We start from the raw sequence: 21,089 nt of genomic DNA, 5'->3' as shown, positions 1-21,089 counted from the left end.
GCTTTAGAGAATCCAATTACTAATGACAACAAAAATATCTAACAAATGAAATCTCTTCTTTGTGGAAGGGAATATAAAATAGTGATGATGTGTTAAAGAAAAAAATCCATGTGATCAAGGTCTGTTTCTCCGTGTCCAGAAAAATCCAAATATTAAAACAATCCCATCTCCAGGGGTTTTGTGTGGGCTGGTACTTATATGGAAAGTCAAAGTTTCAAAAGTTAAGAAGCTTCTAGTTGGATTATTTATATTTGAGGTATATTTGTTTGAAAACTTGTCTTCTAATTACTTCAACTTCATGTCTTTTTTGGCATGCTTCTCAAAATTCTCTTTCGAGAATCCATGTTTGCCTCTCTGACATGTTCTTTTCTCTATCATCACTTAACCATCATCACTTAACACATTTTATTAAATCATGTCTTAAAATAAGATTTTCCTCCATTCCTTTGGCCACATTGCAAACTGTATAATTTCAAACTTAAAAAGAATCTCCCATAGAATCTCGTGATATTTATTCTCACAGTATCTTATGGATTTCAAAGCATTAAAAATACCCTTCAGATTCTCACAATTCTATGAAGTAGAAAAATCATCTGAAGAGGAAAGTAGGGACATTATACTGGGAGAGAGAAACTACCCAAGGTAACAGCTGTGATGGGGCAGAATTCGAGTCAGGCCCAACCGTTCTGGCCTTCTGACTCCAGGTCTAGTGCTTTTTCCACCAAAACACACAAGCGCTGGATTCAGAAGAGTGGTCGGTTAGCAGATAAGGCAAATTTAAGGACATCTGTCTACAGAAAATCAGTTAATTCTGTAAATTATCTATGGTAGTGAATTAATTCCTTTCACCAACCCATACCTGAACTTAAGCCTTGAAATTCTGGAGATCCGAAATCAGAATTCAATGAAACATTCTTTTTCAATGAATAGTTTGAAGTTCATTAAGTAATACTATCAGAAAATTCTGCCAATTCTGATAGTATGAAAGAGTACTTTGAACTCATTTTACCTTCCTTAAAATGGAAACCCCCTTTTACCATCACCTGTGTTTGAGTTATTCTAATCTAATTTTTGCGTAAATGTTTTCTTTTTCTCCCTTTGAAATACAAGAACCATCATATTTCCAGTTTACATGTAATATGCCTTCAACAATGGGTTTATATAAGGATATCACAGACTCTCTGGTGAAATTGACACACAAATAATAGATTTCATTTACATTATTTAAAAAATTTTGTACTTCTCTATAAGAAGTTACACAGAAGAATACATAGAAGAACTATACAAAACAGATTTCAATGACCCAGATAACCATGATGCTGTGATCATTTACCTAGAGCCAGACATCCTGGAATGTGAAGTCAAGCAGGACATAGATTTCAGTTACGTTATTTAAAAAATTGTGCACTTCTCTAAAATGTTACACAAAAGAATACACAGAAGAACTATACAAAACAGATTTTAATGGCCCAGACAACGACGATGGTGTGATCACTCACCTAGAGCCAGACATCCTGGAATGTGAGGTCAAGTGGGCCTTAGGAAGCATCACTACGAACAAAGCTAGTGGAGGTGATGGAATTCCAGTTGAGCTCTTTCAAATCGTAAAAGATGATGTTGTGAAAGTGCTGCACTCAATATGCCAGCAAATCTGGAAAACTCAGCAGTAGCCACAGGACTGGAAAAGGTCAGTTTTCATTCCAATCCCAAAGAAAGGCAATGCCAAAGAATGCTCAAACTACCACACAACTGCACTCATCTCATACGCTGCTGCTGCTGCTGCTAAGTCGCTTCAGTCGTGTCTGACTCTGTGCGACCCCATAGACGGCAGCCCACCAGGCTCCCCCGTCCCTGGGATTCTCCAGGCAAGAACACTGGAGTGGGGTGCCATTTCCTTCTCCAATGCATGAAAGTGAAAAGAGAAAGTGAAGTTGCCCAGTTATGTCCGACTCCTAGCGACCCCATGGACTGCAGCCTACCAGGCTCCTCTATCCATGGGATTTTCCAGGCAAGAGTACTGGAGTGGGGTGCCATTGCCTTCTCCCTCTCATACGCTAGCAAAGTAATACTCAAAATTCTCTAAGCCAGGCTTCAACATTACATGAACCGAGAACTTCCAGATGTTCAAGCTGGATTTAGAAAAGGCAGAGGAACCACAGAACAAATTTCCAACATCTGTTGGACCATTGAAAAAGCAAGAGAGTTCCAGAAAAACATCTACTTCTGCTTTACTGACTATGCCAAAGCCTGTGACTGTATGGATCACAACAATCTGTGCAAAATTCTTAAAAGAGATGGGAATACCAGACCACCTTCCCTGTCTCCTGACAAATTTATATGCAGGTCAGGAAGCAACAGTTAGAACTGGACATGGAACAACAGACTGGTTCCAAATAGGAAAAGGAGTATATCAAGGCCGTATACTGTTACCCTGCTTGTTTAACTTACATGCAGAGTACATCTTGCATAATGCCAGGCTGGACGTGGCACAAGCTGGAATCAAGATTGCTGGGAGAAATATCAATAACCTCAGATATGCAGATGACACCACCCTTATGGCAGAAAGTGAAGAAGAACTAAAGAGCCTCTTGATGAAAGTGAAAGAGAAGAGTGAAAAAGCTGGCTTAAAGCTCAACATTCAGAAAACTAAGATCATGGCATCTGGTCCCATCACTTCATAGCAAATAGATAGGAAAACAATGGAAAACAGTGACAGACTTTATTTTTGGGGACTCCAATATCATTGCAGATGGTGACTGCAGCCATGAAATTAAGAGACGCTTGCTCTTTGGAAGAAAAACTATGACCAACCTAGATAGCATATCAAAAAGCAGAGACATTACTTTGCTGACAAAGGTCTGTCTAGCCAAAGTTATGGTTTTTCCAGCAGTCATGTATGGATGTGAGCTGGACCATAAAGAAAGCTGAGCACCAAAGAATTGATGCTTTTGAACTGTGGTGTTGAAGAAGATACTTGAGAGCCCCTTGGACTGCAAAGAGATCCAACCAGTCCATCCTAAAGGAGATCAGTCCTGGGTGTTCATTGGAAGGACTGAGGGTGAAGCCAAAACTCCCGTATTTTGGCCAACTGATGCCAAGAACTGACCCGCTGGAAAAGACCCTGATGCTGGGAACGATCGAAGGCAGGAGGAGAAGGGGACGACAGAGGATGAGATGGTTGGATGGCATCACCAACTTGATGGACATGAGTTTGAGCAAGCTCTGGGAGTGGTGATGGACAGGGAAGCCTGGTATGCTGCAGTCCATGGGATTGCAAAGAGTCAGACATCACTGAGTGACTGAACTGAACTGATAAAAAGTTAAAACCTTGCTTAAAAATATTGACATATTGAAAACAATAAAATTAAAATTTAACTAGAAAAATAGCTTGTAATTTTCAGAACTTCTCAAAGGAATAACTTTATATTTGGCTAAAATGAATACAAAAATACATTTTTCAAACATTATCCAACATGTGGAAGTACAAAAATTAACTTGACAGATCTCTCAACCAATACTAAAGTTATCTGAATTATTTTATGATTTTAAGTCAAATATCTTGACTGTTTAGGGTATGATAAAAACATTAATATATATTAACATGTTGTAAAGGAGAGTGCAAATAAATTACGGAGAAGACAGAAGCTACTGATTGTTTTTTAAAAGCCATGTCACATTCTGCCTCTCCATCAAATTCCAAGTTTACAATTTTAAAACATGATAAAAAGATTACATGAACAGTCATACTAATAAAAATGAATCATTTTGTTTTACATGATTCTACTTACCTATTGATATGAATTAAATTTAGTGCAATGCAGTGAAAATGTACATTAAGTACACAAAAATGAATGGTGCTGTCCTTCAAATATAGACATACAAAGATGATAGCACTTTCTAACTTCCACCGTCATAACTGTGATTGATTTTACTCATTACTGAATAATCCACATGTTAAAATTTACTACTACCATAAGAACTCTTGAGATGGTTGAATGGGATCTAGGATTCAGACCAATGACCAGAGCTAAATTTCTTGAGAATCTCTTGATATGACTGGAGACTGAATACCACAGTTTCACTGGAACTAGGCTTTAAGAAATCTAGTAACTGGCAAAGACAGAGTTGTATATCAAGGCCCAGTAAAAAGATAAGTTCATAAATTCTTAGAAAATTACTTTTACGACACCTCAGTTTTAACAATTACACCTATTCCAAATAGTGCTGTCCAGGTTACTAGTTTGCAATATATCACACACTTCCAATGTTAGGGAGTAAAAGTCACACGCATGGCCAGAGGGACCTCTGGACAGAGTGGGAGGACAATGGGCCAGGGATGAAGTAATGGATCCAGGCACAGCATCACCAAGGGTCCACCTCACATCTGAACTAGAGCCCCCTCTCTGCAGAGGCAGAAGCAGCATGGGGTGGGGAGTGTGAGCAGTACCAAACCAGAAGAGAGGCAATCTTTCTCTAGACACAACTGCCACCAGTTATGTGAACTCTCATTTCAGGCCCTCTGCTTCTCAGTTTCGATGTAAAGGGACTGAAAGTCAAAGCTTTAAGGTCTTACAACAAATAACCACTCAGTTTTGTACAACTCTTTGTGATCCCATGGACTATAGTCCACCAGGATCCTCTGTCTGTGGAATTTTTCAGGCAAGAATACTGGAGTGGGTTGCCATTCCCTTCTTTAGGGGATCTTCCTGACCCAGGGATAGAACTTGGTCTCCTGCAGATTCTTTACCAAGAAGCTCTCAAAAGAGTTTACACTCTGTGATTTTAATGTTTATTTCTCAGAGGGTTTTGCTGAGGATCAAATGAAGATGTATATAAATAAAATTTTTTATACAAGTAGAAGTCATGATGTTATTTTACAGATTTTCTTCATTATACAAAGGAAGTACAGGAAGAGCATAACACGTTCATTATGTGGTGAGACAAGATGGTTGGATGGCATCACCGACGCTATGGACATGAGTTTGAGTAAGCTCTGGGAGTTGGTGATGGACAGGGAAGCCTGATGTGCTGCAGTCCACAGGGTCGCAAAGAGTCGGACACTGAACTGAACCTACGATTTAATTTAAAATGTTAAAATTAAAATTTCTTCCCCCACCCCCCCAGCTTTATCTAGGTATGCTACTGCTAAGTCACTTCAGTTGTGTCCGACTCTGTGTGACCCCATAGACGGCAGCCCACCAGGCTCCCCCATCCCTGGGATTCTCCAGGCAAGAATACTGGAGTGGGTTGCCATTTCCTTCTCCAATGTATGAAAGTGAAAAGTGAAAGTGAAGTCGCTCAGTCATGTCTGACTCTTAGTGACCCCATGGATGTTGCAGCCAACCAGGTTCCTCAGTCCACAGGATTTTGCAGGCAAGAGTACTGGAGTGGGTTGCCATTAGGTATAATTGGTGAATATATTTTTATAAATTTATTTCTTATACAAATTACTCAGAAAATATTTATAGTTTTAACTTTAATAAAATTAGCTGATTTATTATTTTGTTCATTAAGTACCTGGAACAATAGCCTAATAAACAGTTGCTGAAATAAGTATCATAGGTGTTGTATCCAGCTTTTTTCCTCTCTAACCCACCCCTCACTGAGACACCAGTGGTATTTTTTAGAAACATATTTTATTATTACTCTTTCATCCTCATACCTTTGGATAGCTCTGTTTTATCTAGAGAATGAAATGTGAATTCCCCAGTAGGGCACAATTTGACCCCATCTACCTTTGCAGCTCAGGTCTTCCTAAATACATGCATCTCATCCTTTCCTCCAGCTAACCTAAGCCTCATACCACTGACCAGGCAAGTCAGGCTCTCTTCCAATTGTTTGTTCAGAAGTTCAGTGTGGCTTTCCTGATGGCTCAAGTGGTAAAGGATCCGCTTGCAGTGCAGGAGACACAGGAGATACGGATTCAATCCCTGAGTTGAAAAGGTCCCCTGGAGGAAAATGGCAACCCACTGCAGTATTCTTGCCTGGAAAATCCCATGGACAGAGGAGCCTGGTGGGCTACAGTCCATAGGGTTGCAAAGAATCAGACACAACTGAGCACACAACCATCTCAGCTTAGTGTGCCCTTCTAAAACCCCATCTGCTGATAAGGCCAGTGACAGAGACAAGAGGCAAGACCCTGGAAGGTTTTATAAGGACTTTGGAACTCATTCTGATTGCTGGAGAAAGCCATTAAAGAGTTTTAAATAGGGAAATAATAGAATCTAATGCATTTTTCAAAGAATCTTGTTGTCTGCTATGGGGAGAATAATCTAAGGGATAGGAGCAGAAGTAGGGAAGTGGAGGGAGAAGAGGGATCCCTAAACGACGGGGTACATGTGCCTGAGTGTTTGGTGGGAAGACCTGGTGTGGGGTAGGGGAAGTGGAAGTAGATGAAGGGTTTGGGGGCAAGAGTTCTGCTTGGACATGTAAAGTACGAGAAATCGCCCCACTGCTTTATCCCTCTATATTTCAGTGATACTTTGTTTATACTGTGATTTCAGAATTTATCACACTCTGACATAATTTGCTGCATGCTCATTTGCCTTTCCAGACTGTAAGCTCCCTGAGGACAGAGACTGTCTTATTTTGTCCATATATTTAAGTAAGGACCTTAAGCAAAGTAGTTACTTAGAATGATTTTAGAATAAGTAAAGACAGTAGTCTAGAAACTCTACAGAAAATAGACCAAAGAGGAAACAAATACTTTTCTAGCAGTCTCCATTACCCAGAACTCACCTGGAATGAGGTCAACAGAAGTGATAGCAGACCATAAACCCACCCCTGGCCCTAACCTTCCAGCATATAAACTCACTTACATATAATATGTATCAAATCAAAGTCTCCTCTTAAGCCTCTGGCATGAAGGCCAGTAGGCCATACTGACTAGTTCTGTGTAAATTGTATTTCTTTATACTGTACAAACTGAAAGAGCTGCACATAAGACTTGATATTTAGACAGCTTTTCAGTAAGGTTTTTGTTTTTAAACATCCTATCTATATTATTTTCAAAGTCCTTCATTTCAGATTCTAATAGATTATTTGTACGGTCAAGAACATTTAACTTTTGTCCCCTTTTAAAACTGTTTTGAATATTGAATAGACTCACAGAATTTTTAAGATAGAAACTCACCAAATCCAGAGCCCTCATTTCCCTGCAGGGATGAAAAAAACTGAAGCTTAAAGAAACTGCTAAAAATTCTAGTCATTCAGAAGTGGAGCCAAGCGTAGAAATTAGTTCACCTGTTTCCTAGTGCAGGATTCTTTTCACAAAGATTGGCTTCCTAATGAATAAGATGGATTTGGCCACTTTGCAATGGATTACATACTCTGCTTTTATAAGTTTTCTATACAATGGTATCTAAGAAAATTTCTTCTTTCTTTTTTGGCTGTGCAGCAGGTGTCATCCTAGTTCCCTGACCAGAGACTGAACCTATGTCCCCAGCACTGGAAGCATGAAGTCTTAGCCACTGGACTGCCACGGAAGTCTCTCAACAAATTTTATAGGGACGATATGCCTTAAAATGAGAATAACTAAAAATTGAGCAAAGCAGTCCTACCAGATATTACATGGCTTAATGGTCATGCTCCTGAGACAGTGCTCACATCGAGGGATATGCAAGATTTAAAAGTCCCACTCAAGGCCTATATGACCATGGAAGCTGAAGGTAAAGGAAGCGAATCCAAGGTAAAATTGTTAAGTTTGCAAGGCTTGCCTTTATCATATCTGGTTTTCCTTTTATTCTTTATCTGTCAGAGTGGTAATCACTCTTCCATTTCAAAGCCTTCCTATCTATCCTGTCTTCTCTTTCCGTTTACAGAAAAAGAAAGAATTTTGTATCTATTATCTATACCTCATTGGCTGATAAACTTAAGATACTACTTGAATGAACTTTAATCAATCTGCTAACTTGATCAGACTTATGTTTTATACTCTTAATCCTGAAATGTGGAAGGCAAGATTTGTTCCCGGAAGAAATTTAGACCTCAGCAGAAAGACAGGCATCAAGTGGTGGAGCCAGGTTCCCTCCTCCCTCCTACTCATTAAAATGACGTGGTCTGAAGGCAAACCAAGTATCACATTAGGATGCAGAGAATGCATCTATAGGAGGTGCACATGGTCTGCCCTCCACTATACACAAGAAGAGCAAAACTATTGCTCAAACTTCCGGTAAATATCTGAAAGACTAGAAATTTAAGATTTCTAAGGTTTGGGACAATTGTTAATTACCAGAGTGACTTAAAATTAGAACTCAAAGTATTTTTTCAAAGCTAGTGCACATACAAATCATGTTTACAATACAAGTATGTTACATTCACATAGCATCTAATGCTTATAGAGTGTTTTCATATGTACTTTGTGACTTGATCTTCCACAATATATAATGCAAACATCATTCCCAGTTTTCAAATGAAAATTCTAACATTTGCAGGTAACAAGGATAATAAAAGGCACAGCCAGGACTTAAGATAAGAGCTCTTGATCCAGATATTTTCCTACTGTAACATGTAACAGTATGAAAAGGCAAAAGATAGGACACAGAAAGATGAACTCCCCAGGTTGGTAGGTGCCCAATATGCTACTGGAGATCAGTGGAGAAATAACTTCAGAAAGAATGAAGGGATGGAGCCAAAGCAAAAACAACACCCAGTTGTGGATGTGACTGCTGTTAGAAACAAGGTCCGATGCTGTAAAGAGCAATATTGCATAGGAACCTGGAATGTTAGGTCCGTGAATCAAGGCAAACTGGAAGTGGTCAAACAGGAGATGGCAAGAGTAAATGTAGACATTCTGGGAATCAGCAAACTAAAATGGACTGGAATGGGTGAATTTAACTCAGATGACCATTTTATCTACTACTGTGGGAAAGAACCCCTTAGCAGAAATGGAGTAGCCATTATAGTAAACAAAAGAGTCCAAAATGCAGTACTTGGATGCAATCTCAAAAATGACAATGATCACTGTTTGTTTCCAAGGCAAACCATTCAATATCACAGTAATCCAAGTCTATGCCCCGACCAGTAATGCTGAAGAAGCTGAAATTGAATGGTTCTATGAAGACCTACAAGACCTTTTAGAACTGACACCCAATAAAGATCTTCTTTTCATTATAGGGGACTGGAATGCAAAAGTAGGAAGTCAAGAAACACCTGGAGTAATAGGCAAATTTGGCCTTGGAGTACAGAATGAAGTAGGGCAAAGGCTAATACAGTTTTGCCAAGAGAACACACTGGTCATAGCAAACACCCTCTTCCAACAACACAAAAGGAGACTCTACACATGGACATCACCAGATGGCCAACACCGAAATCAGATTGACTATATTCTTTGCAGCCAAAGATGGAGAAGTTCTATACAGTCAGCAAAAACAAGACTGGGAGCTGACTATGGCTCAGATCATGAAATCCTTATTGCCAAATTCAGATTTAAATTGAAGAAAGTGGGGAAAACCACTAGACCATTCAGGTACGACCTAAATCAAATCCCTTATGATTATACAGTGGAACTGACAAATTTATTTAAGGGACTAGATCTGATAGACAGAGTGCCTGATGAGCTATGGACAGAGGTTCATGACCTTGTACAGGAGACAGGGATCAAGACCATGCCCAGCAAAAAGAAATGCAAAAAAGCAAAATGGCTGTCTGGGGAGGCCTTACAAATAGCTGTGAAAAGAAGAGAAGTGAAAAGCAAAGGAGAAAAGGAAAGATATACCCATTTGAATGCAGAGTTCCAAAGAAGAGTAAGGAGAGATAAGAAAGCCTTCCTCAGTGATCAATGAAAAGAAATAGAGGAAAACAACAGAATGGGAAAGAGTAGAGATCTCTTCAAGAAAATCAGAGATACCAATGGACCATTTCATGCAAACATGGGCACAATAAAGGACAGAAATGGTATGGACATGACAGAAACAGAAGATATTAAGAAGAGGTGGCAAGAATACACAGAAGAACTGTACAAAAAAGATCTTCATGACCCAGATAATCACAATGGTGTGATCACTGACCTAGAGCCAGACATCCTGGAATGTGAGGTCAAGTGGGCCTTAGGAAGCATCACTACAAACAAAGCTAGTGGAGGTGATGGAATTCCAGTTGAGCTCTTTCAAATCCTGAAAGATGATGCTGTGAAAGTGCTGCACTCAATATGCCAGCAAATCTGGAAAACTCAGCAGTGGCCACAGGACTGGAAAAGGTCAGTTTTCATTCCAATCCCAAAGAAAGGCAATGCCAAAGAATGCTCAAACTACCACACAATTGCACTCATCTCACACGCTAGTAAAGTAAAGCTCAGAATTCTCCAAGCCAGGTTTCAGCAATACGTGAACTGTGAACTTCTAGATGTTCAAGCTGGTTTTAGAAAAGGCAGAGGAATCAGAGATCAAATTTCCAACATCCGTTGGATCATCAAAAAAGCAAGAGAGTTCCAGAAAAACATCTATTTCTGCTTTGTTGACTATGTTAAAGCCTTTGACTGTGTGGATCACAACAAACTGTGGAAAATTCTGAAAGAGATGAGAATACCAGACCACTTGACCTGCCTCTTGAGAAACCTATATTCAGGTCAGGAAGCAACAGTTAGAACTGGACATGGAACAACAGACTGGTTCCAAATAGGAAAAGGAGTACGTCAAGGCTGTATATTGTCACTGCGTTTATTTAACTTATATGCAGAGTACCCATGAAAAATGCTGGAGTGGATGAAGCACTAACTGGAATCAAGATTTCTTGGAGAAATATCAATAACCTCAGATATGCAGATGACACCACCCTTATGGCAGAAAGTGAAGAACTAAAGAGCCTCTTGATAAAAGTGAAAGAGGAGAGTGAAAAAGTTGGCTTAAAACTCAACATTCAGAAAACTAAGATTGTGGCAACTGGTCCCATCACTTCATGGGAAATAGATGGGGCAACAGTGGAAACAGAGACTTTATTTTTCTGGGCTCCAAAACCACTGCAGATGGTGACTGCAGCCATGAAATTAAAGACGCTTATTCCTTGGAAGGAAAGTTATGACCAACCTAGACAGCATATTAAAAAGCAGAGACATTCCTGTGCCAATAAAGGCCACCTAGTCAAGGCTATGGTTTTTCCAGTTGTGGTGCACGGATGTGAGAGTTGGAGTGTGAAGAAAGCTGAGCGCTGAAGAATTGATGCTTAGTTCTTGAACTGTGGTGCTGTAGGAGACTTTGGAGAGTCCTTTGGACTTCAAGGAGATCCAACCAGTCCATCTTAAAGGAGATCAGTCCTGGGTGTTCATTGGAAGGACTGATGTTGAAGCTGAAACTCCAATACTTTGGCCACCTGATGCGAAGAGCTGACTCATTTGAAAAGACCCTGATGCTGGGAAGATTGAGCGCAGGAGGAGAAGGGGACTACAGAGGATGAGATGGTTGCATGGCATCACTGGCTCAATGGACATGAATTTTGGTATCTCTGGGAGTTGGTGATGGACAGGGAGGTGTGGCATGCTGCAGCTCATGGGGTCGCAGAGAGTTGGACATGACTGAGCGACTGAACTGAACTGAACTGAATATGTAACTCAGCGATATTACACTAACTTCATATGCAAACTCCAAATACCTTCAAAGTAGAAGAGTAAGATCGTTCCTAAATTTCTAAATAAATTAAGCTGGTCTTTTCAAGCTCAAGTTTCCTCCTCTCTCTGTCAAAGACAACTGTTTTGTTCTTTTCAGTTCTCTCATCTTTCTGAAAGATTTCCATAGTAGAAAAAAAATACTAGAAAATACCAAAAGCTAATGAATAGAAGCAGACATCTTTCAATACCAAAAATACACACTTCTCATCTAGAGGCTTTTTCTTTGAGATTCTTTGAAAAACTTATTCAAATTAATTTAAAATATTCGCCTAAAATTTGCAATTGTATAGTTCGTTTCAACTCTGTGATTGATATACATTTAAATAACTAGCTTATTTGCATCTTTTGTTAATTTTCCAGTTTTGAAGAAACGTGATATTTTGGCAGGATGCATCCTGTTTCTACCAAAATGCATTTTACCTGGGGTTTCTTTGAAATGAATCACAAAATCTGATTATCCATAAATTATGGTTCCTTTACCCAAAGGAAACTGAATCAGATATAAAGCTCATGTTCTGTGACTTTTCAATTATTATCTACTCAAAAGACTAGAGGATGAGAGTATCTACCATTAAAGTTACCACATGTATACCTGTGGCGGATTCATTTTGATATTTGGCAAAACTAATACAATTATGTAAAGTTTAAAAATAAAATAAAAAAAAAAATAAAGTTACCAAATTCAAATTTGCTTTTGAAATAGTTCAGTGATTTTTAAAGAAAAAAATGCTGGAATATAATTCACCAAGTGTGAAAATTGACCGTTATAATGCTATGAGCCATACTTCTGAAGTGAAATACATGACATCCATTAAAAAATAGAATCTGAACATTTACTGACTAGTCAAAGTAAGAAAGGGGCTCACCGGTTTGAGTGAAACCAAACTGACGCAGAATCTGATGAGCGTCCAGCATGTTTGATTGTTTTGACTTAGACTGCTGTGAGGAGGCTGATGTCGAAGTGAATGAGAGATTTTTGTTGACCTGTAATAGGAAAGGCAAATCAGAAATGAAAGCGTAATATCCGGGGTTACTGATGCAAATAGTGGATGAGAAATATTTGCTTACGATGCAAACCAGGGAACATGTCAAAAGGAGTGACAATGATTTATATGCTTAGTTTTTAAGAGTTTACAAAACTCTATAGTTTTTACAATCTGCCTTACTTTGAAAACAAGTTTGCTTATCATGGAATTAACTTTATTAGTAACTTAGAGTGGTCTTAAAAGTTATGCCAAAAAAAAAAAAATGCAAAAAATAAGTGACTCCCTGACTGCTTTCAATTAAGAAAGAGTTTTTAAATGTTTCACATCCACATTTCCTTAGCATTTTTGAAAGAACAAGTACTTCCTTTTCAGATACTGTACAGAAAACACCTGTAATGTTCACGTTTATATGTATCACAGTGACATAGATAACACAGCTGCAACTGAACTAGCCAGGTGAAATAGTTTCTGCCGTATCAAAAAATCTTATTCTTAAGACAGTTTTCAAAAAACAACTCAAATAATGAACAAGCAAAATTTCTATAAGTAAAAACAATGTTCAATAGCACAAAAATTCTACTACAATTGTGCAAGTACAATGGTCTGTACTCAGAAATGAAATGAAATGAAATGAAACGAGTAACATGTGCAACATTGTAACTACATTGTAACCACACTGTAACACTGTAAGTGTATGAAGAGTACACTTCACAGAAAAAGGCTTAAATGTTTAGAACGTTAGTAAAATCATCTTGCAGTTCAGATAATTTCAGCAGCGATCTAGTCTCTTTTTCATTATTAATAAATCAATCATATCTTATTATTTTTACCACTTCCAACAAGCATGATAAAATGTGATCGAATTTTGAAAAAAAAGGAAATGTTTAAATTTCTAATTTTCTGTAAAAAAGTAATCTGTTAATTAACAAACTATTAAAAATGACAGTTTATGGTATGTAAATATTAGTATAGGAAAGTAGCTCCTTTCTCTCTCTTTTTTGAAATACTCAAAACTACACAGAGGACTTCCACTGTATTAGTATTTAAAAATTCCCTTTTGATGTTCTATACATAGAACAACAGTACTGAGTTGTGGTTACATGCCCTTTATCTGACTCATTATTTACATAATATTTGTAAATGCTTTTCTTCTTTCAAATAGTGACAGTAAATGGTATATAAGATTAAGTTTTTCTTTTGAAAGAAAGAATTTTGTGAAAAAGTCAACTAAGATCATGTGCGATTATAGCTCTAAGATTCCTAAACTATTGTGGTATCATTTTATGAAAAATAAAAATATTTTCCAAAGTAGTTATTAGATGGGGTCAAATATTACATCAGTGCTAAGAAAAATTATCCAGCTAGAAAAATTCTATAAGAAGCCATTATTAACACTGACCAAAATTAATGTTGACTATTTACATTGATACAACAGCTAAAGTAACAATGAAATCACCTAAGATCATTGAATTTCATTTTGTAAATGGAGATAATAAAAACAGTAAATAAACTTCAAAGGAAATGTGCTTGAAGACTAATAATAATCATTGGTATTAAAACATAGGTTAACTCTAAAGCACTAAATAACATTAATGAAATAGATTAAACAGAGTACATTCACAAAGGGGATCCTAAAGTGCTATACAAATTGTTATATAAATATTAGTTATTATTATTAACATCATTACAAGCAAGGGTACTTAGAAATATATAATGCAGTAAGATGCTGCAGTAAATTTTTCAGAATGCTATGCTTTTATATGGAAGTACTATACACAAAATGACATATTTATCACTTAACTATTTAATTCACTTCTCTTTTTTAGAATCATTTTTCAGTTTACTTCTATGTTCTTGAAAATTTTAATCCTACCTATCAAACAAAGCATTTTGAAATCTGGTGCAAAAAAGCAGGTGTATGCTGGACACGCACATGTGCACACACACACATACACACAAATTTGCTTTTCAGTCTTCCTCTTCAGAAAATTACTTGTGCTAAAGCAAAAAATGAATACCAAGAAAGCTCAAATAGGATACTTGAATGACTCCACTCAAACTGAAAGACTTGCCACTTTTTCTAAGTAAAATGCTGTTTTAAAAAATCCAATTTATGATCTACAATTATATGGTCTTTCTAAGCATTTCTACACTTCTGCCCTCTCTTGACATATCTTTAGAGACTATTCAAATGTTCGTGAAGTGATGAGTGGCAACATAACAGGGAGGATAACTTAGTTTCTAAGGTATGGATAATTGTTAATCACTACCCTCCAATACTTTGGCCACCTCATGCGAAGAGTTGACTCATTGGAAAAGACCCTGATGCTGGGAGGGATTGGGGGCAGGAGGAGAAGGGGACAAGAGAGGATGAGATAGCTGGATGGCGTCACCAACTCGATGCACATGAGTTTGGGTGAACTCCGGGAGTTGGTGATGGACAAGGAGGCCCAGCATGCTGCAATTCATGGGGTTGCAAAGAGTTGGACACAACTGAGTGACTGAACTGAACTGAACTAATAGTGATCTGAAATTAGAACTCAAAGTATTTTCAAAGTGAGCCTATACATATTCACTAATTCATTTAAAGGAAGAAAAATAATAACAACCATTATACAGAGTGAAGCAATATCTATTTTTGAAACATATGCTGTGGAAAAGAATTGCTTAATAATTTTACAACAACAGAAAGGTTGGCTAAGCTAGTCTACCCTACAACAATCTATCCTCTTTTTACAAAACACTTTTCTGCTTGCCTCATGCAAAAACCACAGTCTGCCAAAGTCAGTTTAATACCTCCATACTGTGCAAAATGAGAAGCATAAAAATTTAATAAAATTCATAATGGAAGAAAAGAAAAAAACAACCACCTAGAACTGCCAAGTTAATCACAAAAACTGTTTTGCCTGCTCTTTCAGGGTATAAACAGTTTTGGTAAAATATGCAAATACTAATTCTCTAGGAGGAGTTAATTTTCATGTTAAAAAAGTCATTGCTCTAACCTCAAATTGAATGCACAAAGCTAAACAGGCTACAATAGTTTTACCCTTTAGTGATTAAATTGTAAAACCATTGGGAGATATGTAACACTCATTTCCATATATATTTACAAGTCTAATCCTTTTAGCTGACTTTATATGCTTTATTCACCTGAAGAATTGTTTTCAAAGTTTCAATTTGTGAAGATACTTCAAACTTGATTTCAATGATAACAGAAAAGATATTAACACTGTTTATACACTTATGTTAACAAATGTGTCCCCCTTCTTCCGGACATCTATTTTTTTAAACTAAATTTGAACAACAATGCAGATAACACTTTAATTTGAAGACACTTCTAAAACCAGCACCTAGGAAATTTTTTTGTTGCAAATTATATGTCTGCTGTAAAAATTAAAATCCCAGTATTACAAAACAAGTTAAACAGAAAACTTGAGCCAAAGTGAGATTCAAGTTATCCGAAGTCAGTTATCTGAACACCTCATAAGTTCTAAAAGCAACTTACATTTCTGTGATATAGAGGTTAGTAAAACCTAAGAAATGAGTAGGCCGTGATGTCATAAAGAGAGATGCAACATGATCTCTCTAGGTCCTAGATACTGCCCTTATAAATTGGGACAATGAAGTGAGGGATAGGGAAGAAACATTGTTACTGTTAAATTTTTACAGTGGGGTAATGAGCTAGAAAATCTCTCCTCAAATTAGTTCACCCCCTACAGTATTAACTAAACCAGAATTCAAATGGGGATCAGTCATCACAACATTTTATTTTGTAATATTTAATCAAGATTTTTTGAGTATAAGGGCTGGTGGTTCAAAGATTACTAATATATTCCCCTGTGTAAAGCTCAAAATTAAGAGCTGGTACTGGTTCAAACCACTTACCCAGTAGTAATATGCCTCAGAGAAAGCCAATTAACCTGATGCATACTACAGTACAAACCTTCACCTCCTTTCTCTCTCTTCCTTACTCCAGAGAGAAAATTTGGTTCTGAGTCCCCTGAAATCCTCACTTCCAAGAACATGCCTCTTACACCTGTCCTCCTCTCTTTCTTTCCAGTGTCAGATAAACAGGTGAAAGAGAAGTTCGCTCAGTCAGGTCCAACTCTTTGAGACCCCATGGACTATACAGTCCATGGAATTCTCCAGGCCAGAACACTGGAGTGGGTAGTCTTTCCCTTCTCCAGGGGATCTTCCCGACCCAGGAAACGAACCAGGGTCTCCTGCACTGCAGGCGGATTTTTTACCAACTGGGCTATCAGGGAAGCCCAGATAAAGAGGTACTCTTCCATTTAAAATTAATCCCCCAGCTGTTCCCTTGAAGATATCTTTGCATGCATGCTTAGACGTGTCTGATTCTGTGCAACCCTGTGGACTGTACCCTGCCAGGCTCCTCTGTCCATGGAATTCTCCAGGCAAGAATACTAGAGTGGGTTGCCATTTCCTTCTCCATGTGGCTATCCTTAAGGCTCTTCCAAATTCTCTATTAGCTGTTTGTCTACAGGCTATAAGCATTAATCTTTTCACTTTACTACAAAATAGAAAACAAGTAATTCTTACTATGATTCCATAAATTTCCTTAACCTTCATTGAACGTTAAAGTTTTTGAAAAACAGCCAATAACTGCTATCTATATAGCTCAGCCATTCACTTTCAAGCAGCTACAACAAAGCTTGTATCTATCAGAACACTAAATCTGAAACTAAAGTCATCATGGACTTCAAATGATCAAATTTGGCAGATTCACTCAGGCCTCTGAGATACCTGACACTGTCAATCACTCTCGTGTTTCTGGGAAACCATTTTTTGTTGGTGATCCTGCCACTGCTTCTCTGTGTTGCCTGCTAGACCCACTGGGCTCTCTACTTCCCTCACACCACACGGTTATCCCAGGCAAAGATGTATGTTTTCATTGCTTCATCTGCCTTTCATGCTGACAATGTTTTCATGTAAAACTCTTCTGATCAGTAAGTTCAGAACCAAACTAACCTTCCCTATGCTGTTCACTTCCTCGGGGAAAGCTCTCATCACCCACTCTGCTGTTCCAGCCAGACAGATGGGCATCACCCTGGACAGCTTCCTGACACTCCACACGGAGTTGCTCATTTAGGCCGTCAGCTGCTCTGGCACCTGATTCCACTCCTCCACCATCGGTGCTACCACTGCAATAGTCTGCTGACTTGTCCTCCCATCTACTGATTCTTCTTCTATACTGCTACCAGGGTGATTTTTCTAAAATGCTAATTTGATGGAGCAACACTTTTGTTTAAAACCCATCATCAACTGTTCCACTGGATAAAATCCATACTTTTTAGTACGGCAAACAAAGCTTTCTATAAGAACTATTAGCCTTCCAACCTTACTGCTCTATCTCCTATGTTCCAGCTGCAACAAATTGCATATTGCTCCCCAGACATTCCACATTGCTTCATGTCTCTGTGACTCAGTTCATGCTTTTTCTGTTTCCTGGAATGTGCTTCCTTCCTGGCTCCATCTTCCTTTTTGATATTGACTTCTTCTCAAAGCCTAAGCTCAAGTGTTACATCAGGCACGAAAAGTCTTTCAGACTTTCCCATTAGAACTTATCTCCTCCTAATTTTAGTCAGCCCAGTTGCTCAGTCGTGTCCGACTTCTTTGCGACCCCATGGACTGCAGCACACCATGCTTCCCTGTCCATCACTGACTCCTGGAGCTTCCTCAAACTCATGTCCATCGAGTCAGTGATGCCATCCAACCATCTCATCCTCTGTCATTCCCTTCTCCTCCTACCTTTAATCTCTCCCAGCATCAGGGGCTTTTCCAATGAGTCAGTTCTTCCCATCAGGTGGTCAAAGTATTGGAGCTTCAGCTTCAGCATCAGTCCTTCCAATGAATATTTAGGACAGATTTCCTTTAGGATTGACTGCTTTGATCTCCTTGCAGTATCCATACATCAGAACTGGAAAAATCACAGCTTTGACTAGACTGACCTTTGTTGACCAGACGGACCTCCTTCTTTGTCTCCCCACTATTCCCACATCTTCTAGTATCATGGCACTGGTAGTACCTTAGGATGCTTACCTAGTAAGTTAACATCCATGAGACTATAATCTTTTTGAGGGTAAGGGACGGGTTTTGTTTATATACATTTGTTTAGTAAATGGCTGGTATAACCTTATAAGAATTATACAGAAGTCAAACTCATTAACATATATGAAAGCAGTCCATGTTTTAAATCTTACCCAAATTTAAGGTGGTATTTATAGTCAAGACTTCTCAAATGTAACTGACTTTTTGATGATAAGAATTACAGAATAATGGGCTTAAAAGTAAGGAACTCAATCAGATCAGTCGCTCAGTCGTGTCCGACTCTTTGCGACCCCATGAATCACAGCACGCCAGGCCTCCCTGTCCATCACCAACTCCTGGACTTCACTCAGACTCACGTCCATCGAGTCAGTGATGCCATGCAGCCATCTCACCCTCTGTCGTCCCCTTCTCTTCCTGCCCCCAATCCCTCCCAGCATCAGAGTCTTTTCCAATGAGTCAACTCTTCGCATGAGGTGGCCAAAGTATTGGAGTTTCAGCTTTAGCATCATTCCTTCCAAAGAAATCCCAGGGCTGATCTCCTTCAGAATGGACTGGTTGGATCTCCTTGCAGTCCAAGGGACTCTCAAGACTCTTCTCCAACACCACAGTTCAAAAGCATCAATTCTTTGGCGCTCAGCCTTCTTCACAGTCCAACTCTCACATCCATACATGACCATAGGAAAAACCATAGCCTTGACTAGACGAACCTTTGTTGGCAAAGTAATATCTCTGCTTTTGAATATGCTATCTAGGTTGGTCATAACTTTCCTTCCAAGGAGTAAGCATCTTTTAATTTCATGGCTGCAGTCACCATCTGCAGTGATTTTGGAGCCCAGAAAAATAAAGTCTGACACTGTTTCCACTGTTTCCCCATCTATTTCCCATGAAGTGGTGGGACCAGATGCCATGATCTTCGTTTTCTGAATGTTGAGCTTTAAGCCAACTTTTTCACTCTCCACTTTCACTTTCATCAAGAGGCTTTTGAGTTCCTCTTCACTTTCTGCCGTAAGGGTGGTGTCATCTGCATATCTGAGGTTATTGATATTTCTCCCGGTAATCTTGATTCCAGCTTGTGTTTCTTCCAGTCCAGCATTTCTCATGATGTACTCTGCATATAAGTTAAATAAACAGGGTGACAATATACAGCCTTGACGAACTCCTTTTCCTATTTGGAACCAGTCTGTTGTTCCAAGTCCAGTTCTAAGTGTTGCTTCCTGACCTGCATACAAATTTCTCAAGAGGCAGATCAAGTGGTCTGGTATTCCCATCTCTTTCAGAATTTTCCACAGTTTATTGTGATCCACACAGTACCCATATTTAAATCTAGAAACAGGGGTATGAAATAATAGAAAAATATATACATATAGGTCTCTGGCCCTAGTTCTTGGCACAGAACTCCTAAAACTTGTCAAGAATCTTTTGTTCTTCTATTTTATCTTTGACTCTGATTCCGTAGTTGAAATTGCAAGTTAAAGTGTTAGTCACTTAGCTGTGTCTGACTCTTTGCAACCCCATGGACTGTAACCTCCTACCATGGAATTCTCCAGGCAAGAATACTGGAGTGGAGAAATATACCCATGCACTATGCGTACCTTATTTTTGACAAAGAAGGCAAGAATATTAAATGGGGTAAAGAGAGCCTCTTCAATAAATGGTGCTGGGAAAACTGGACAGATACATGTAAAAGGGTGTTAGAACACTTCCTAACACATACACAAAGATAAACTCAAAACGGATTAAAGACATACATGTAAGACCAAAAACTATAAAACTCTTAGAGGAAAACATAGGCAGGACACTCGATGACATAAATCAAAGCAAGATCCACTATGACCCACCTCCTAGAGGTAACGGAAATAAAAGTAAACAAGTGGGACCTGATTAAACTTAAAAACTTTTGCACAGCAAAGCAAACTATAAGCAAAGTGAAAAGACAACTCTCAGAATGGGAGAAAATAACAGCAAATGAAACAACTGACAAAGGATTAATTCCAAAATATACAAGCAGCTCATACACCTCAATGCTAGAAAAACAAACAACCCAAACAAAAAGTGGGAAAAAGACCTAAACAGACATTTCTTCAAAGAAAACATACAGATGGCTAACAAACACACGAAAAGATCCTCAACATCGCTCATTATTAGAGAAATGCAAATCAAAACCACAGTATCACCTCACACAGGTCAGAATGGCCATCATCAAAAAATCTACAAACAATAAATGCTGGAGAGAGTGTGGAGAAAAGGGAACGTACTTGCACTGTTGGTGGGAATGTAAATTGATAAAGCTACTATGGAAGACAGTATGGAGATTCCTTAAAAAACTAGGAATAAAACCACCATATGACCCAGCAGGGAACAGACTGGTTTGAAATAGGAAAAGGAGTACGTCAAGGCTGTATATTGTCACTCTGCTTATTTAACTTATATGCAGA

The 21,089-nt window shown here is 38.5% G+C and overlaps 1 protein-coding gene across 22 annotated transcripts in view; it reads right to left on the bottom strand.

Moving 5' to 3' along the window:
• The window catches only part of AHI1 (Abelson helper integration site 1), a 219,105-nt gene that overhangs the window by 98,457 nt on the left and 99,559 nt on the right, over positions 1–21,089 (bottom strand). For 20 of the 22 annotated variants that reach the window (XM_025294490.3, XM_044924197.2, XM_006059263.4 and 17 more), the window contains one exon: positions 12,466–12,583. In XM_025294490.3, the coding sequence (XP_025150275.3) occupies positions 12,466–12,583 (118 nt within the window). Of the gene's footprint in view, positions 1–3,789; positions 5,072–10,052; positions 10,113–12,465; positions 12,584–21,089 lie in introns of those variants that run through there. The other 2 variants (XM_044924200.2, XM_045161939.1) reach the window with 2 other exon arrangements.

The sequence above is a fragment of the Bubalus bubalis genome, chromosome 10 (genome assembly GCF_019923935.1).
Source record: "Bubalus bubalis isolate 160015118507 breed Murrah chromosome 10, NDDB_SH_1, whole genome shotgun sequence".
Lineage (NCBI taxonomy): Eukaryota > Metazoa > Chordata > Mammalia > Artiodactyla > Bovidae > Bubalus > Bubalus bubalis.
Note: the sequence above shows the minus strand (reverse complement) of the source record. Positions and strands in the feature narration are given on the sequence as shown.